General features: G+C 25.6%; 8 protein-coding genes across 8 annotated transcripts; 6 read left to right on the top strand and 2 right to left on the bottom strand.

The window, feature by feature from the left end:
* Nucleotides 1-60: 60 nt before the first annotated feature.
* Nucleotides 61-858, top strand: AAJ76_1600052943 (hypothetical protein; the record flags this gene model as incomplete). Its single annotated transcript, XM_024474166.1, has 1 exon — nucleotides 61-858. One exon carries the CDS (start codon nucleotides 61-63, stop codon nucleotides 856-858), a length of 798 nt encoding a protein of 265 aa, XP_024331363.1.
* Nucleotides 859-1,568: 710 nt separating this feature from the next.
* AAJ76_1600051435 (hypothetical protein) lies at nucleotides 1,569-2,429 on the top strand (the record flags this gene model as incomplete). The annotated part of the gene is made up of 1 exon (XM_024474165.1): nucleotides 1,569-2,429. The coding sequence occupies one exon, from the start codon at nucleotides 1,569-1,571 to the stop codon at nucleotides 2,427-2,429; it is 861 nt and encodes a 286-aa protein (XP_024331362.1).
* A 349-nt stretch (nucleotides 2,430-2,778) lies between these two features.
* Nucleotides 2,779-4,062, bottom strand: AAJ76_1600048942 (1-acyl-sn-glycerol-3-phosphate acyltransferase; the record flags this gene model as incomplete). The annotated part of the gene is made up of 1 exon (XM_024474163.1): nucleotides 2,779-4,062. One exon carries the CDS (start codon nucleotides 4,060-4,062, stop codon nucleotides 2,779-2,781), a length of 1,284 nt encoding a protein of 427 aa, XP_024331361.1.
* Nucleotides 4,063-4,660: 598 nt separating this feature from the next.
* AAJ76_1600048343 (hypothetical protein) lies at nucleotides 4,661-4,831 on the top strand (the record flags this gene model as incomplete). The annotated part of the gene is made up of 1 exon (XM_024474162.1): nucleotides 4,661-4,831. One exon carries the CDS (start codon nucleotides 4,661-4,663, stop codon nucleotides 4,829-4,831), a length of 171 nt encoding a protein of 56 aa, XP_024331360.1.
* Nucleotides 4,832-5,499: 668 nt separating this feature from the next.
* On the top strand, nucleotides 5,500-6,360 carry AAJ76_1600047504 (hypothetical protein; the record flags this gene model as incomplete). The annotated part of the gene is made up of 1 exon (XM_024474161.1): nucleotides 5,500-6,360. The coding sequence occupies one exon, from the start codon at nucleotides 5,500-5,502 to the stop codon at nucleotides 6,358-6,360; it is 861 nt and encodes a 286-aa protein (XP_024331359.1).
* Nucleotides 6,361-8,208: 1,848 nt separating this feature from the next.
* Nucleotides 8,209-9,576, top strand: AAJ76_1600044795 (sterol o-acyltransferase; the record flags this gene model as incomplete). Its single annotated transcript, XM_024474160.1, has 1 exon — nucleotides 8,209-9,576. The coding sequence occupies one exon, from the start codon at nucleotides 8,209-8,211 to the stop codon at nucleotides 9,574-9,576; it is 1,368 nt and encodes a 455-aa protein (XP_024331358.1).
* An 87-nt stretch (nucleotides 9,577-9,663) lies between these two features.
* On the top strand, nucleotides 9,664-10,290 carry AAJ76_1600043340 (adp-ribosylation factor; the record flags this gene model as incomplete). The annotated part of the gene is made up of 1 exon (XM_024474159.1): nucleotides 9,664-10,290. One exon carries the CDS (start codon nucleotides 9,664-9,666, stop codon nucleotides 10,288-10,290), a length of 627 nt encoding a protein of 208 aa, XP_024331357.1.
* Nucleotides 10,291-10,417: 127 nt separating this feature from the next.
* Nucleotides 10,418-18,763, bottom strand: AAJ76_1600034241 (willebrand factor type a domain-containing aaa atpase; the record flags this gene model as incomplete). The annotated part of the gene is made up of 1 exon (XM_024474158.1): nucleotides 10,418-18,763. One exon carries the CDS (start codon nucleotides 18,761-18,763, stop codon nucleotides 10,418-10,420), a length of 8,346 nt encoding a protein of 2,781 aa, XP_024331356.1.
* Between the last annotated feature and the right edge of the window lie 6 nt (nucleotides 18,764-18,769).

Genomic DNA, 18,769 nt, shown 5'->3' with positions numbered 1-18,769 from the left:
TAATTGTTTGTTTGTTTTTTAATTTATTTTTATATATAAAAAAGAAAATTTCTATCCTTAATGGAATTAATAGCAACTTTTGCATTTACTTTACTATCCTTCGGTTTATGTAGCATTGAGGATGCTTTAAAAGGATCTTGTTTTGATAACAGATCTAGATTACATTGTAATGATCCGTTCAATTTTAAGCCTAGATGCCATTTTGAATTAAGAAGACCTTGTATTGAAACTACGTGTATATTTGATATTGTTGCAGCAGACAATGTAAAGCCATGCGAGGCTATTAGAATACAGTGTATACCATTTAAAGTACCTAGTACCTGTAAAGTAGTACGAAAATATGTTGAAAAAACTCTTGATTACATCAGATGTAAATTGAACAAATGTGATTACCAAAAAATTAAATGCGATGCTGAAATGATTTTAAGAATTATCGACTGTAATCTAAATGGATGTCCTAAGGAATATGCGTTATTTACCGCATCTGCTTTACACAACACTTCATTTTTCAAGTATTTTGCTTCACACTGTGACAAATCTAAATACATGCCAAGAGGACTTTTAATGATTAATAATATAGCTAATTACAAAAAATTGGATGCAGTAAGTAAATATAAAAGAAACTATGTGAGATACCCAACACGTCTCGCGTGCAAATTAAAAGAAGATATTATTAATACAATTAGGTTTTGGAAATCGATTATGTGCAGAAGACCTATGACTTTTGCAGGTATGATGGATGCTTTAAATACTGTTAGCTGGGGAACTTACAAACATTCTGATGGAACTTGTATGCCAGCAGATTTAAAAAATCGAAAAGAAATTTATGAGGATTTACTCAGACGATATAAAAAATAAATATTGTGTATTGAATTTGTGTATTTATATACTAAAATGAATTGAATTATTAATTACTTGTTTATTTTTTATTTACCTTTTTTAAAACATTCAACAAACACAACATTTGCTAAATTGTTTAAATTTTAATATAAATTCTAAATTTTCAAAATCCATTTAATATTTTATCTGTTCTGTTTAAACTCATAAACTTAATAAAAAGTTCTTTATTGTTTCACAGAGCTAAATCCTATGTTTTTAGCATTTTGCAATATTAGATTGTCAAATAATTACCTGTAGGTGTAAAATGTTTTAAAAAATAAAAGAATCTTAAAGTAAATCACTATGCATTGTGTGGTTACAAAAGCACAATTTTATTCAAATTTAAAAAGAATTAAATATCGCTTTATTTATACAAAGAGTGCTTTATGGCATTAAAATAGTGTAGAATAAACAAATAAAAAACTTTAGTATTTAATACATAATATTGTGGTGCATATAGTTTTAAAATAGTTGAATAATTTTTTACTTTAAAATATGTTTAAAATCATAAATTTAATTTAAATTTACAAACAAAAAAATAAAATATTATAGTTTTTACTTTGCGTAAATTGCTTATTACAATATTTTTATACTTTTTATTTAGTTTTTGTTTGTTTAATCATACTAGAAGCTAAATTAAAAAATATAAAAACAAAAAAATAAAATACACCATGAAATTTAAAATCATTATGACACTACTTGCATTTTACAATTGTACGAAATTGAAAAGAAACACAAACAAGTGTTCTAATGAAAGATCTGATGAAGGAAGCTATTCTTCTAATGAAAACAACCCTCTTGAAGAATCAACTTATTGTTACTGTCACCAACAAGACGACCTTATATCTACTTGTTCGAACAAAAGTGATTTTTCAAACAAGGAAACCAATTTACATTCAAAAGCTTATCCAGCGTATATCTCTAATATTGAAAATATGTATGATTTATATTCCTATAATACAAATACTTGTTCATTAAGTGATAATCACGAATATTCATCTAAGCAACCTTTAGAAATTTATATTATTACAATGCCTTTAGGACAGAAAGACAATTTAAGCTTTTACATGAAAAATGTTCTTAATACATTAGAATACTTTGATTCAGATATAAAAGAGAATGATAAAGCTTATGAAATTTTGGAATATATTTACGAATCATTAAAAGATAAACCTAGACAAATGGCAATTTTTATTGCTTGTAGTTTTTTTAACACTGAATTCTTTTCAAAATTCATTAATGAATCAGATTCAAGATATTGTGCCAGAGGACTTATGATGTTAGAAGGAAAAAAAGAATATTCAGCGCTTACGAAAATTTCTGGTGTTAACTTTTTGGAGTCTCCAGAGTTTTTAGAAGAGATTAGTAGATGTTCTGTTTACAATACTATTAAAGTGTGGACGAGATTTATGTTTGATGCAACAATGTCCTTAAAAGAAATTTATCATGCCTTTGTTATAGACAAATGCGATAATAGCGACATTGTACCTGGTTATAAACATTTTAAAAGTCTTGTAAACAAATTAATGGGAATTATAAATAATGAATAAACTGTTTATATTTTATCAATAAATTATGCAAATATTAAAAAATTAATATAGCTTAAAAATAATTTTTTTTCAGCTAAAAAAACATAATTATTTATTAAAATGAACACATTATCGACATTTAATAAAATTAATTAGAACCATTTTTACATAATTTATACCTACACAATAAATAAAAACATCTTTTTAATTAATTTTTATATTAAAAATTTTCAAATTATAACAAAAACAAAATAAAACAATCAACTCAATATAAAGTATAAACCCGCTTATAAATATTTCTCAACCCTTTTAATCTTATTAATGTTTAAGCTAATAATAAAGCAAAAAAATACAGTATTTTGCTACTTTTTTACATCATCCTTCTAAACACCTCAAGTCTGCAGTTTTTAAATTTGTATCTGTTTTTACTTTTTTTTGTTATATGTGCTTTACAGGAACATTTCTTTTTATTAAATAATCTAACTAAAGAACATGTATTAATTGAAGAAATCAGAGTATTTTGTTCCACAGGTTGCAGGCTTTTTATATCGTGATATCTTTTTAAAATTTCTAATAAAAACACTTCATACTGGATACTACCGAATAAAAACATTTTATACGTAGTAAATTTATACTCTTCCTTTTCAATATAACATTCACGCAACAAACAATATGTTTTAATAAAAGCGACTTTAAGCAAGTCTCTTTCTTTCAATGCTGGTGAACTTTTTAAATATCCATTCCATAAAGTATTAATTAAACCGGCTTTATCAGATATCAAAGCTTTTACTCTATCTCCAAATTCCGAAGGAGTTTCATTCTCTTTTCTTGTGGCCGGTGAATGCCAATATACATCTGCCTCAATATACCATCTAGTCATCAGATATAGTAAATGTAAAGCAAATCCCTGCTTTCTTCTATTCCAATATGGATCCATAAGTGTTCTTTTATATTTTAAAGACACCGGGCAAATATCTACATCTAGTTCAAACACCCCTTTCTGAAACATAACAGAATACTTATTATTTACACATGTACCCTCAGGAAAGACCAATAAAGGAAGTTTATTATGTGCCAGATGTATCTTCATCTTTTCTTTAACTTTTGCCCGGTCTAATTTTTCTGATCTTTTAAATGCAATAGATCCGTTTTTACCGAGAATAAGATTAAATAATAGATAAAATAATCCACCATGATTCTCAGATACACATGCATGTGGCCGTCCATGATTACTTAAAATTATAAAATCTACAAAAGATGTATGATTGGATACGAAAATATGCGGACGATTTAAGTTACACTTTTTACCATGATGTGTTATTTTAGCACCTACAATAAAGTTTATAGCTTTAATGATAAAAATGTAAGCAAATTTCATTTCATTTTCACAATTTTTTATTAAAGCTTTAGAAATTAACAGCGCATAAAATACAAGGGCTAGTACCAGGAATAATAATCTAATAGGGAGCAATATAAAATATCTAATAAAAAAAGAGAAGATATAAAAAATACCACTTGAATCCATTTCATGTCTTGATATGGGTTGAAAACACTTATGGAAATCATCGGATTCAAGCGAATGTGTGCTTATTGAAATTATGTCAACTGCGTCGTGTAGTAATGAACGTTTATTATTTTGTGTTTTCACATTCATTTACTGTTTGGGGGTTAAATTTATGCAAATATTTTTGACAAGGAAGGGTCTCAACAAAAGTCATTTTAACAAAAACATAAACAATTTCTAAAATTGCATAGAAAGACATTATGTTATAAACAAGCAACCAATTTTTATTTGCGCTTAATCTGAAGTCGATTTGTCTGTTAAACTAATTATAAAATTTTATAAAAATAGAATTATATTTGGAAACTAGTTAAAATAATTTATTAATAGGGCACCATTGTAGTTATAATAATATTTTTAAAAAAGTTCATGAACAAATAACACATGAGTAGATAATTTGTGTATAGTTTTACTATAAACAAAACAAAATCGAATTGATTTTGGAGTACAGTGAATACAATACACTTTTTTAAATCTAATACAATAATTTCTAATGATTCAAATGTTAATTAATAAGTGTGTAAATGTTAGAAATAGTATGTGTTCAACTGAAAAGAAAAACAACTAAGGAAACAGCACAACTTTAGTGTAAACAGCTTTGATTGATATTATAAGTATTTAGTCCTTGATACATCAGACCTCACAGATTATCGGTCTCAATAAAAATAAAAAAAATCTTTTATCAATAAATATGTTATTAGCCAACTCCAACAGTAAAAATAGATTATTTGTTTATCCACATTTTTTCAAAAATATTTTTTTAATTTTTTATTATTCATATAAATTACTTTATGGCTTTGTGTTTTTTCCCATTTATCTTTGTTTTGAGATGCATTTTGGTTCATTTAATGCAAAAAAATAATATCTTGTAAAATCGAATACATTTTTTAAAACATTTAAACATTCTTTTTAAAATTGATTGAAAATTGTTTATATTCAAGTCTGTTTGTGATACAAAAATTTGACATAAATAATAATAAATGTTATACTACTAAATGCTAAGCTTGCACTTTTTTTAAAACAAAAAGTTATATTTTAAGTTAAAATTTTTAGTTTAATTTTAAAAGATTTGTTAAAAAGTAGTTAAAGGGCAATGTTTAAAATAGATTGAGAAAATTTACGACCACCCGCGTCATAATTAAATTTTTTAATTTACTTGATTTTTGATTATTTCTGACATTTACAAAAAAATTATTCATCTTTGCAAAATTTTATCTTTACTTAATAAAATATCTAAATTTTAGATTTGATAAAAATGAAGAAATTTTTGCGTAAATGTCAAAAACAACAAAAATTTTTAACTTTTTATATGTTGTAGATTATTTCATAAATATTTTATTTAAATAATTAAAAAGTAAATTTATCAAAAATTTTGATTATCACGGGTGTAAACATACAAATAGTCATTTTAACAAATTAAACGCACATCAAACATTATTCTTGTTCTTGTATATCTTTGAAAGTAAATTTACAGATAAAAGGCTAGATCAACTTTTTTGACATAAATATTTGTAAAAAAATTTTTAGGGTATGTCTCGATTTTTACGATCTCTGTGTCAGTATTGCCGTGTTTATAATGTTGCTAATGATCAACAAGAAATTTATGTAGTTTCTCTAGATTATAAAAAAGATACTACACATCAAAAATTAAATTGTAAAGAAGAGCACTTTCTATACGAAAATTTTCGGACTGATAGAAGAAAAATGAAAAATAGTAGTGATAAAAAACTGACAAATGCTAGCTTTGATTCTACTAATAGCCATTTTAAAACTGGTGAAAGAGGAACAAATTTCTGCTGTGTTCCTAAGTATCAAGAACCATGCGATAGTATAAAAAGAAATGAATGTAGTGATGCACCCGAATATCAGTTACCTTACCAATCTTTTGAAGATCCAGAGTATGAAGAGATCTGGGACAAAGGAAAAGGTGACAATAGTAAAAAAGATGAGGATTGTAAATCTTTTGAAGATCCAGAGTATGAAGAGATATGGGAAAAAGGAAAAGGTGACAATAGTAAAAAAGATGTAGATCGTCAATCATCTGAAAGCCACGAATATGAAGAGATATGGGAAAAAGGAAAAGATGACAACGGCAAAAAAGATGAGGATTGTCAATCTTTTGAAGATCCAGAGTATGAAGATATATGGGAAGAAGAAAAAGATAATAACACAAAAGAAGAATCTGATCAACACATATCTACAAGTACTCCTGAACGTGCTAAATCTCAAATATTTGATGACAATTTATCTTTAGTGCCAATTTCTAAAAATTCAACCGGCAAGGGATGTCAAAAAGATGATGATCAGTCTGAAAAAAAGAAAAATTTCCGCAAATCTGTTGTTATAATTATCTACACTGTACAAGAAACAGATAAAAATAGTGAAAATTAAATAATTTTTGTTTAAGTAATTTAAAAAAAAATTAGTTCATTATAATACAAATATTTTATAATACATCAAAGAGGATATTTTACCTTACAAGCTTGCTTTTTTCTTCCAAAATTTTTACATATTTTTGAAAAAAGATTAATATAAAAATATTGTTTAATTTATTGTATTTTTACCACAAAATATCAGAATGGTTTACAAATTGATTTTAAAACAGCCATGCTCTTCGAAAAGTGCGTGTCGATATTAAATTTATTACAAGCTAAGCTTAGATCTTAGTTTGTGTTTTATGGTACTTTAAATTAAAGATTTTTTATTTTAGAAAAAATTAAATTTAAAATAAGAAAAGCAAAATTAAGATCAAAATAAATTAACTTAATGAAACTTGGGTGCCGTCCAGCTTCAAGGGAATTAACATCTCGTTTGGGAACGCACCTTGAGGCCAGAAATAATGTAAATTAAATTTTTACTATAACAAGGGTACGCAAACATTTAGAATGGATTAAAAACTGTAAAAATATTTAAGGCCTTGGCTGGTGCACTCTGGGGTTGGTTCCTTCGAGCCAAATAAGTGACTAGACGAATGAAAGCAGGAAGGTCTTTGGTCTCTATACTAGAGGATTCTGTAGTACACTGGCCGAAACTGGTGGGAGACGAGTGGTCAACGCAGTTTATAAAAATGCCGGACTGGAGATGTGGCGGTGTAAGGAGGTGTGCATAAAAATACAGATGATAGTAGGGGTCTTTGATACTTGTACGATGACATCCCTCCTCGGGTTGTTCAAACCATATATAATATTTATATCTACTATGAGCTATTCTGGACAGGGTATGGATACAAATGGTACCAGGTTCTCCTGGAGCCCAAGTATAGTGGATAAACCAAAATCTGCTACTCCGGCAAGTTTAAAAAGGTGTAACTTTTGGTAAGTAAGAATCTCACACTACCAGTTTGACAAAAATCAAAGTCTATAGTCTCTCTGTTCCTTATGCAATCCAAAATTTCTCTTACCCTCTTGCACAGAAGAAAAATCAAATTTACACAGATAGTACAGAAGAAGTTTTAAGCCAAAATTAAAGAAAAAACCAGAAGTCAATGTAACACTGAAAATTTAGTTTATCATATATGAATAATTAAATTTGCTAGTAAAATAAAAAAAATTTTGATTACAGAGCAGAAAAAATATTTAAAGTTTAATTATGAAAGAAGTTTTATTTTAGATATTATTTTTACGTAAAAAACCAATTTTGTTCTTAGGTTATTTATACATTTTAAGTAGCCTTCGCAATTATCAAACTAAATTATCCTCTAGTAAGTTAGTAAAACGAAAAAAATATTGTTTAAATATATTACTTTTAAAAGCATTTGATATGTTAAAGTAAGTAGTCTGTAATTTTATCTTTGTTAAAATAATTTCTTTAATTTATCTTGTAGAGTTTTTTCTTAAAATTTATATCCTTCATGAATAATTCAAAAAAAATTAATTTTAGAAAATTCATAATTTAAAATATTTTTATTGTTATGAATTTAGGATTATGCCGTCAATTAAAGTTAAGTTTCTTAAGTTTTGTTTCGTATTGCTTATGCTAAAATATGTATTAATTTTTAATAAATTCTAAAACATTTTAATTTGATACCAATTATAAATATTTTAAAGTATAAATATTTTAAAGTATAATAATTCGTTTTGCTAGTACAAAAAAGGCCTTTTCAAACAAAAGATATTTAATCTATAATTTTGTTATAAAAGCTAAAATCTTTACATCGTAATTTTATCATGAATTTTAAACCTTTCTAAACAAATTGTTTACAATTTTAATTTGTTTTGTTATGTTTGTTTATATCCCTAAATGACTGTAGCTTCCAATAGAACAGATGGCTTCTACAATTTACTTATTATTATATCTACACTAAGCATTATTAAATTCTTTATAGAAGACTATATAGAATTTGGATTTTTAATGAAAATACCATTTTTAGATTTTTCGATCCACGACATAATATTTTCAGCATTTAGTCTTTTATTGTACTGTTTAAGATCTTCTATAAGTTACTTTATTGTAAACTTATCTATTATATATACATTTATCAATTTTTTAATATTTGAAAGTATAATTATTTATGTAAATCTTATGTATATTAAAAATATCTATCTTGCAGGAGGATTATTGATCTTAAATTTAATTCTTATAGCCAAATTAGTATCATTTCATGTTTTTTATACATCTTGTAATAAAGTGTTAAAAGAAGAAAAAAGTTTAAAAAATCAAATTGTGCATGAAAAAAGAAATTTGGAATGTAAGCCGACATTTATTAATTCAGAATTAGATCAAAAAAATAATAGAAATTTAGATGATACAATAGACCAAAAAATACCTTTTATAAATTTATCAAATATAACTGATAGAGCAGGGAATTATGTCGATAGTCTAGAAAATCACACTCTACTAGATCAAGAATTTTTAATAGAAAATAATGACATAAAAAAATGTACATTTTTACATTTTGCGTATTTCAATATAATTCCTACACTATGTTATTTACAGAAGTATCCTATGACAGAAAGTAGAAACTGTAAGAAAATTTTATATAGATTTTTTTCATTAATAATAGGCCTTTTAATATTCATATTTGTCACAGATCAATATTCTATTCCAAGCATATACAGAATTATAAAATGTGACAATTTCTGGATAGTTGTAGAAAATGCAATTAATTTATCTTTAAGTACTGCTATCTTATTTCTAATTTTTTTTCACATAGTATTCGTATGCTGTTTAAATATTTTAGCTGAAATTACTAGATTTAAAAATATACATTTTTATCAGGCGTGGTGGAATTCTACGACAGTCCGCCAATTTTGGACTTTATGGAATATTCCTGTACATTTGTGGATAAAAAAACACATATATATTCCCTTACGTAAACGATCTTTGTCACGAAATCAGGCACTTGTTTGTTCATTTCTAATATCTGCAATAGTGCACGAATATGTTTTAAGTGTTTGTACAAAAAATTTTTGTGGTTATGTATTTTTAGGAATGATGGCACAAATACCATTAATTTACATATCAGATAAAATTAATAAACTATGCCCAATTTTATCAAATTTTTTCTTTTGGGGATCTTTTTCGATTATTGGCCATCCAATCATTGTAATATTGTACTATAGATCCAAAGAACTTAGTAAACTGAATTTTATGCGCAATCATAAATAAATATGTTTTTTATTTTTTACATTTTGAAACTTTATTATTGTTTTAAATTTAAATATTTAAAAAATACAAAAACAAAGGGTTAGAAAAATGGGTAATGTTGTGGCAATAATTCAGCAGAAGTTCGTAAACAAACTTAAAAAGTTATTTTCTACAGGTAGAAGACACTCTATAACAATGATTGGATTAGATGCAGCTGGTAAGACAACACTTCTTTACTTTATGAAAACAGGGAGTGTACAACATACAGTGCCAACAATAGGATTTAATTGTGAACAGTTAGAAATTGGAGATTTAAAATTTCAAGTTTGGGACATTGGTGGTCAAGAAGTTTTCATCAAATTTTGGCATAATTATATTAAAACAAGTAGTGCTATTGTGTATCTGGTAGACATTGCAGATAAACAAAGATTTGCACAGGCTTCTAATGCACTGTGGACCGTTCTTAAGGAAGTGCCAACACATAAGCCTCTTCTTATTCTAGCTAATAAAGATGATTTAATGCCAAATGAGGTGGAAAAAGAGAAAAGTTTAAATCAATTAACTGAAGAAATGGGACTTGATAAATATAATGGTCCAAAAAATATAGTACCGTGCAGTGTAATAGAAGCTTCCTCCTCTGTATCTCCAGAAAGCAGCAAACATAATAGTAAAATTATTATTGACGCATTTAAATGGTTGAGTGGTGAACTTAAAAAGATGCCACATGAAAATTAAATATCAATTTGACTAAATTTTTATAAAATGAGTAATAGCTTTTACAACAATGTTTAAAGTATAAAAATAATGATAAAGTATAAACAAATTAAGTTTTTCATTTGACTTAAACAAAAAATCAATAGATTTAATAATTTTTAATTAATTCAGATAGTGCTAGTATAAAGGTACTTTCTAATTCTTCAATATTTTTTATGACGCAATATCTAAGGCTAAATAATTCTAAATATTTTTGTATAAAAATATTTCCATCAGTAACAGACACCTTTGACATGTTACAAATATCATTCTTGTCTATTAATATTACTAAAAAATTCTTATTATAAAAACCTGTCTTCTGAAAGATACCATCTGTTAATACAATATTAACACCATCTTTAAATTCTTCGATCCAGTCAACATTAGTTTCATTGTCTGTAAATGTCATATCTTGAATTTCGCATTCTTCTAAAATATTACCAAACCTATAAAGTTGTACAGGAATGTTAAGAGCTTTAAAAGAGTTTTTTAATCGAGAAAACAAGATAAATAATATATTAACCATCTCTTGGTTGTACATACTTTTACTATTATCTATAAATATTCTTATAATATATTCTTTTTTATCACTTCTTCTTCTTTTCATCCATATCTTATCCTTCCTATAATCACTAGCAATATATGGAATAAGTCTTTTTAAGTTTAATTTTTTGCCTGATTTATAATCTCCTATAAACTTACTGTATTTATTTGATTCTAAAATATTTCTAAGCATTAATATCAATTTCTCGGAGGTCGACTCTTTGTAAGAAATATCTAAAACGTGATCAACTGATTCTTTTTCTCCTTTATTTTGATTGCCCTCTATTTCCTCTATGCCTTCCCCTGGGCACAATGCTTCTTCTAAATTTTCTCCAAAAACTTTTCTGTCATAATCAACTGCTTCTTCGCATGTCTGATTTTGATTAAGTTGTCCTTCTTTATATTGATACTCTGTTATCACATCATTTTTATGATCTAACAATAACTCCTCATTTTGATTAATTAAGGGATCATTAACGGCTTGTTCGTTTTCTGAACATGTTGATCCATTGTTTTCTTCTTCAATACCTTCATCAAATCCATCAGAACTTTCACCGACTCCTTCATTATCTTCAAAATTATAATTTTCTTCATCTTCTTTTTCTTCTACATTTTCTTTTTGTTCGCTATCTTCGTTCCCATCAACTCCTATGTCATTATTTTTATCTTCTGATTCATCTACTGTTGACATTGATCCTTCATTTTCAAAATCAATACCATCTTCTTCTTCTACATTATTTTTATTGGAATATTCGTCACTAATCTCATCCTGATCTTCGATTTTATCACTAATGTTTTTCTCTCCAGTTCCACCTTTTATTCCTGTGCCGTCTTCATATTCATTTGAATTGTCATCTGCAAAGTGAAAAATAAAATACAGAAATGGTGGAAATGGATTTTCCAAAGCAAATGATATTAACTTAAGATGTGTAGAATCTTCTGTTATTTTATTTATTACCTTAGAAAGGCATATTTCATTGTAAGAAAATTTATCATCTACCTTTCTATTGTAAAATTTAGTAATTAGATATTTTTTTGAATAACACGGTATTACATTTTGAAATACCATTCCATCTAACATATTTTGTATAGCGTTCCTGTTAAAGTCTTCAGCTAAATTAATAAATCTTTCACAAATACACTTATCTGCTATATCCTTTGTAAACTTATATAAAATCAAATTAATATTAACATCTTTACAACAACATTGCGGTTTATTAAAACTTAAATCTAAAATATTTGTAGTAGGTAATGTAACAAACTCAATAACTTCATTTCTAATCTTTTCAAACAATTTAGGTTCTTTTCTAAGTTTATTTCTAGCTTCATTAATTTTTTTATTAACTTGACTTTCTATTTCAAATGCCTTATATTGCAATACAAGATTATAAAATAATACAGATCTTGAGTCAATTGCCTTTAATTCTGCAAATTTCATTCTATCATAAAATTCGTAAACTTGACAGTCAAAAAAATATCTTTCTGCCATCTCTGGTGTCAGATTATGTATTTCTAAATATAAAAAATACTTATAATTTGTAGGCCATGTCAAAGAATCAGAATTTTTAAAGTATTTAGTAATTTTTTTCAATGCAATATTCATATCATTAAACACTTTTCTTTCATCTAAAACGAAATCTGAAATTTTTTCTTCGAGATTATTTATCGACAAAATATTATCAGCCAATGTTTTATGCACTTTATTAGTTTTCAAATATTCAATTATTTTTTCATAAAGATCTTCAGGCTTAATAAATATTGACAAATGACTTAGTGAACTGATTAAGTTAACTAAATCATAAGTATAATATAAAGTAAATTGTCTATTATCTAAAATTTGAGCAGTTTCTTTGACTTTAGAAATATCTTTCAGACATTCATTAATGTATAATTCTGGTAGCTGACATTGAGGATCTATTCCTTCTATGCAATTAAAAAACACGTTCTTGTAAATACAAGCTTCAAAAATTAAATTTGACAAATCTAAACCTTTTTTGTATCTGATATTATAAATAAACTTACATAAATAATCTGAGAACTTAGTATAATTAAAATCCTTAAGATGATTTAACAATTCTTTATTGTGCAAAAAATTTGCTACAACATTTTTATAAGATACATGTTTTGCTTCTTCTTCTTCTTCAAAAACAAAATTTTTTAAATTTCTTAGATAATCTTCATAGGTCAAATTTTGCGTATTTATTAATTTTTTACAAAATCCCAAACACCTTTTTGAATATTTTCTTAAATTATATAAAAATAATAAGTAATAATCTAAAATATCATCAAATCTATTAAACAAACTATAATTGCAATTGTCTGAATAATAAGAACATAAATCTAAATTCAAAAACTTACTTTTGAACTCCTCAAAATTTCTATCTAATTTTATATTAATTTTTGAAATTTCTATAGAAAAATTGTTATTAAGAATCTCTAGTTCATGTAATAAACTAGAAATTTCTCCTCTTCCATATTTATAAATAGATTTAATATTATCATAAATATTCTGTAAAATATCGTTTTCTTTCATTTGTTTTTCCCACGTAAGATATTCTTTGTAGCAAAGAAGTGGATCAGTTTTAAGGTTTAATAACATATCAAAATATTGATCATCAAAATTTATAATAAAGATCAAATTTATATCTGCTGCTAGTAAAGATAATATATTCAATGGGTGAATATCTTTTAGTGATTTATCCTTGTAAGAAAATAGTAAATCTTCTTTGAGTTCTTGTATAGTTAATGGAATACTAAGTTCACATTCATTTTTATTGGCATTTTTCATGCTCAAAACTTCTAAATTTAAATTTTTGATAAAAGTAAGTGCTTTTATATTTTCATTCCCTTTTTCTATATTTTTTAAAATTTGTAACTTTTCTCTGTCATTCTTACCTACTCGAATATTAAAATTTATATTTTTATAAAATTCAATATATTGAACTTTAGTCTCATCAAAAAAAATATCTTTTTTATAAAACTTAAACATTTCATCAATGTTTGACTCAAAAATCTCATTATAAATATTACTTAGATTTTTTACAAAAAAATTTGGAATTTCAGATAATCTATTAAATTTTTTATAAGCAAGATCTATATTCTCAAAAGGGACGGGTTCGTTCTTAACCCAATCAGAAAAATTAATATTTGCAAGTTTTAACTTCTTATTACATTTTTTGTCTAATAATTCATCTTTTATAACTTGAAAATTGGCTGAATAGGTCGATTTTTCTCTAAAAAAAATTTTCCAAACGTCGATATATGACAACACATTTGATAACTTAACAACTATGCATCGGTCTATTAGAGCTGGAGATAAATTTACTAAATTATCTACCAATAATACAAATCTGGTTTTCTCGTTGACCAAAACATCTGTATCAATTCCTTTTTCATAAATATTAATAAACCGATCACTTTCAAACAGTGAATTACATCTATCAAATATACATTTCTCAATCAATTCGGGATTATAAAAAATACAAAGTGATCCTGAGATGACATTTTGAATTAATAAAGAATCCCTCCATACAAATACACCATCTTCATTTTTATAATATTGTCCCAATAAATCAGTAGTGTCAATATCTTTATGACAGATTAAATCATAACTTGGAATATCAAATAATTGTGATAAAAATTTAATCAATGACTGAATTCCGAAACCACCATCAATAATTAATGGAATTTTATAATAAACTGCATTAAATATTATTTCGAGTTGTTTTAGTTGTGAATGTATAAACACATATTCAGAAGAAATATTAGCATTTTCTATATTAAAATTAAAATTTCCAAATATAAACGATTTATCAATAATTTTATATGTAATTTCTTTTTCTGAAACAATACAAATATTTCTTTTAATGTTTTCTCTTAATGAACAATTAGGAAACAATTTATAATTTTTAAAAGATTTTTGTAAAATCTTTTTTATATCGTCAATATTGTATTCATTCATGTAAATATTAACAAATCTGTCCCTAAAACTTTTAGGTAAAATTTTACGTCCATTTAAATTATTAAAAGGATTCATAGTTGCAAAAATTTTAGTTTCAGGATGAACATAAATTGTACATTCTGGTAAAATTAGTCTTTTTCTATAATCTAAAACAGAATTTAAACCTTCTATAACACTTTGAGAGCAAAGATTAATTTCGTCTAAGATAATCCACCAACCAAGCTCTAAGGCTTTCGTTAATTGACTTTTGACAAATTTAACTTCGTTTCCAACAGGTAAAAAAGTACCTATTAGATCGGATAATTCCGTCTGTTCTGATAAATTAATTCTAATATATCTTTTACCAACTATTTTTGATAGGTTAAAAATAATACTTGTTTTTCCTACACCAGGTTCTCCTTCTAATAAAATTCCTTTGTTAACAACCAGAGCTCGTAAAATCTTTTTTAAATTACATAATGTTGTTTTATTCTCAAAATCAAAATTCGAATCTGCTTTTTTTTCAATTAAAAAAGGATAAATAGATAAAACTTTCAAAGAATCTTTAAAAATAAAGTCACAATTATTTTCAATAGAGCTAAAAGCCAAATTTTTCGCTTCTTGTAATATTTCCTGCTGTGAAATCTTATCGCTAATTTTAACAAGTAAATTTTGATTTTTAACACAGCCTAAAAATTCGCAAAATAATTCAAAATTTCGCAAAGAATGCGCTTTTAAAATCAAATCTTTAGTAAATTTAAAATTAACTAAATTTCTCTTAACCAGCATTGTATCAAAAATTTCACACATTTCCGAGGCAGGAAGGGAATAATAAATTTCGGTAAATCTATTTCTTAAGGCTAAGCTTAGTTCTCTTTTGCCGAAATCTGTTCCGGGATTCATTGTAGCAAATAAAACAAAACTTTCATGTGCTATAAAATTTTGATCAATTTCAGTTACAAATATCTCTCTTTTATCTTCCAATAAGCTATTAAGTCTTTCAAGTACTGCATCTTCAGCAAGATTTATTTCATCAATTAAAAAAAAATTTCCTTCAATAACAGAACTTAAAAGTGGACCATTTTGCCATTTTATTTTCTTGTCGTAGAGCATAAAATTTCCAGTAAAGTCAGAACTTTCTATACCGCTGTGCATATTAAGAAATACAAATTTCTTTCCATAAATTTTTGCAAATATTTCACAAATCTTTGTTTTTCCAATACCTGTTTCACCTATAAGTAAAACAGGTTCATTACATAATATGGCAGCATTAATTAGCTTAATTAATTTAAGAATTGTTTTTGTCAAAATCATGTGATTACTAAACTTTTCTATCATGTTTGACTCAATTTTAAAAAAATCATTTGTGTCATACAAATGATTATAATTATCAATTTTAGTAAAAACATTTTTAAAAATTTCTAAAACTTTTTTCTTATCTTCATCCAGTCGTTGCTTCTCATAAATAATAGATAACCCAGTTTCATAAACTTCATAAAGAGTTCTTGGTATTCTTTTCGCCCATTTAAATAGATCTCTAAGTGTCATCAAGTAGTCAATATTTCTCAACCCTTTAAGTTTTTCAAAAACTTTTACCATGTGTGTACAAAAGCTTTTAGGCAATTTAGTCTTTAAATGTAAAATTTCTAAAATTTCAGATTCAGAATGCTCAGGAAAAAAGATTTCAATAAATCTATTTCTCAAAGCTTTGCTAATTCCTTTCCTTCCGCCATAATTGATATTTTGCGTTGCAAATAACCTAAAGTTTGGATGTGATTTTATTAGTTCGTCTTTTTGGGGTAAATATATTTCCTTATTGTCATCTAATAGCCTATTTAAAACTTCTAAAACCTCACTCTGTGCCAAATTTAATTCATCTAGAATTACCCACCATCCATTTCGTATTGCTTTTATAAATAAGCTTTCTTTAAATTCAAAACCAGTAGGTGTTGTAACATAATTTCCTAAATAATCAGAAGATTCTGTATGCTCATGATTATTAATTCTAATAACTTTCTGACCGTATCTCTTAGCTAAATAAAAAATTATACTGGTTTTTCCTGTAGATGTATCACCCTGCAAAAGTAAAGGTTGATTTAAATGGATGCATATTTTAATATCATGCATTAATAACTGTGTTTTAGAAGTACAAATATAATCATCTTCTTGATACGTAGGCACAATTTTTAAGTTTGTTTCGTCAAAAATATTGCTAAATTTAGAATAAACTATTGATCGACTATGCAAATCAAATTGAGTTAATATAAAAACCGAGATAATATCAATATTCTTTAGATATGTATTATTTTTAAATGCATTAAGACATCTGATGAGAGTTCTTCCAGAAATTATAGGCTCAAGTTTGTTTGTCAAAATCCTTTTTTTAATCATTTGTTTAACATCAAAAAAAATAGTACAAAAACTATCTAATACGTCGCTAGAAAACATCTCAGAAATCGTGTTTTTAGCAACTAATTTTATATCAATAAGATTATCAGTAAAATCAAAAAAATTAATTCTGTTAAAATTGTTAGAAATAAAATCTTTTTTTCCGAAATCATTTCCAGGATTCATGCATGCAAAAAGCCTAAAATTTTTGTGAATTTCAATTTTTTCAAAATTCTTTTTTTCATAATTAATAATTTCCCTCTTTGATAACAAAGAGTCAATCATGTCCAACGTTTCATCACTGCACAAATTTATTTCGTCTAATAAAATCCAGTATCCATTTCTGATAGCGTCAATTAAAATCCCATCTTTCCATATAAAATTTGCTTTATAATCAATACATTTTTCTAAAAACAAAATTTCAATATCATCTATTTTATCTTTTAAAAAGTTTAACAACATTTTATTATCAAAAATTTTAGGTTTAACTATATTATGCCTAGAGTACAAATCACTAATTTGTTTAGAAATATCTAATGTTTTATAACCACCAATTAAATCAAAACCATCTATATCTGGAGACATGTTTATAATTTTAAGAGTTGTATTATAACCAAAATACTGCTGAGCATTATTACAGATATATTGAATAACTGAAGTTTTTCCTACACCAGTTTCACCAACTAGTAAAGTACACCTATTTAATTTTAAGTTATTAAGGACATTTCGTATTGCTAATTTGTAAGCATAAGTTTTAACGGTATTTAAATCATAAATAATAACATTTGGATAGTAATTAAGATTCAAAATTGATAAAAGTTCTTCTGAGTCATGTTTAAAAAATAAATTAATACATGATTCATATAAAAATGTTCGATTATCAACAGTATAATTTTTCATTTTCAAAAATGGCAAAATTTGCAAAATTTTTTTGTAGTGAAAACTGCATAAATTTCTATCTTCTGAAAAACATAATGTCACCCCATCAAAACACACCAAATTACCTGATAAACAAGATTTATAACAAAATCCAAATTCATCATTATCACACTTAGTATGAACATTTTCAATAATAAGAGATGTAAATTTAGTAAACAGCTTATTATTTTTTAGTACTTCTTTAAAGGAATAAACAATAGGTCCTACAAAATGCAAATCGTGTGCTTTAAATATGTTTTCAGAGGTAAAAAATAAATTAAAATTATTGTGCGCCATAACTACTTCTCCTTTACTACTTGTTATTATTCTCTGCTTTATTACCGAATTTAAAAAATATAATAAATTAAAGTTATTATCAATATTTTTAAATAGAATATTATTACCTTCTTTCATAGCAGATATAAGAATTCCATCTACAAATGTTATTTCTCCATATTCAAGAGCATAAAACCCTGACAAATTTTTAAAATCCAAAATTTCTCTAGCATCAATAATTATCAAATCTTTTACAATAGTCTTAATAAAATTTGTTCTACCAACCTCTCCATAAAAGCAGACTGAAACTTTAAGATCTATATAAAGCTCTGCATCTATTTTTATTTTATTATAGTTTTTGACTGTTTTTTCCGTTAATTCTTTATTCATTTTACC

Source organism: Vairimorpha ceranae (genome assembly GCF_000988165.1).
Source record: "Vairimorpha ceranae strain PA08 1199 chromosome Unknown NODE_16, whole genome shotgun sequence".
Classification (NCBI taxonomy): Eukaryota; Fungi; Microsporidia; family Nosematidae; genus Vairimorpha; species Vairimorpha ceranae.
Note: the sequence above shows the minus strand (reverse complement) of the source record. Positions and strands in the feature narration are given on the sequence as shown.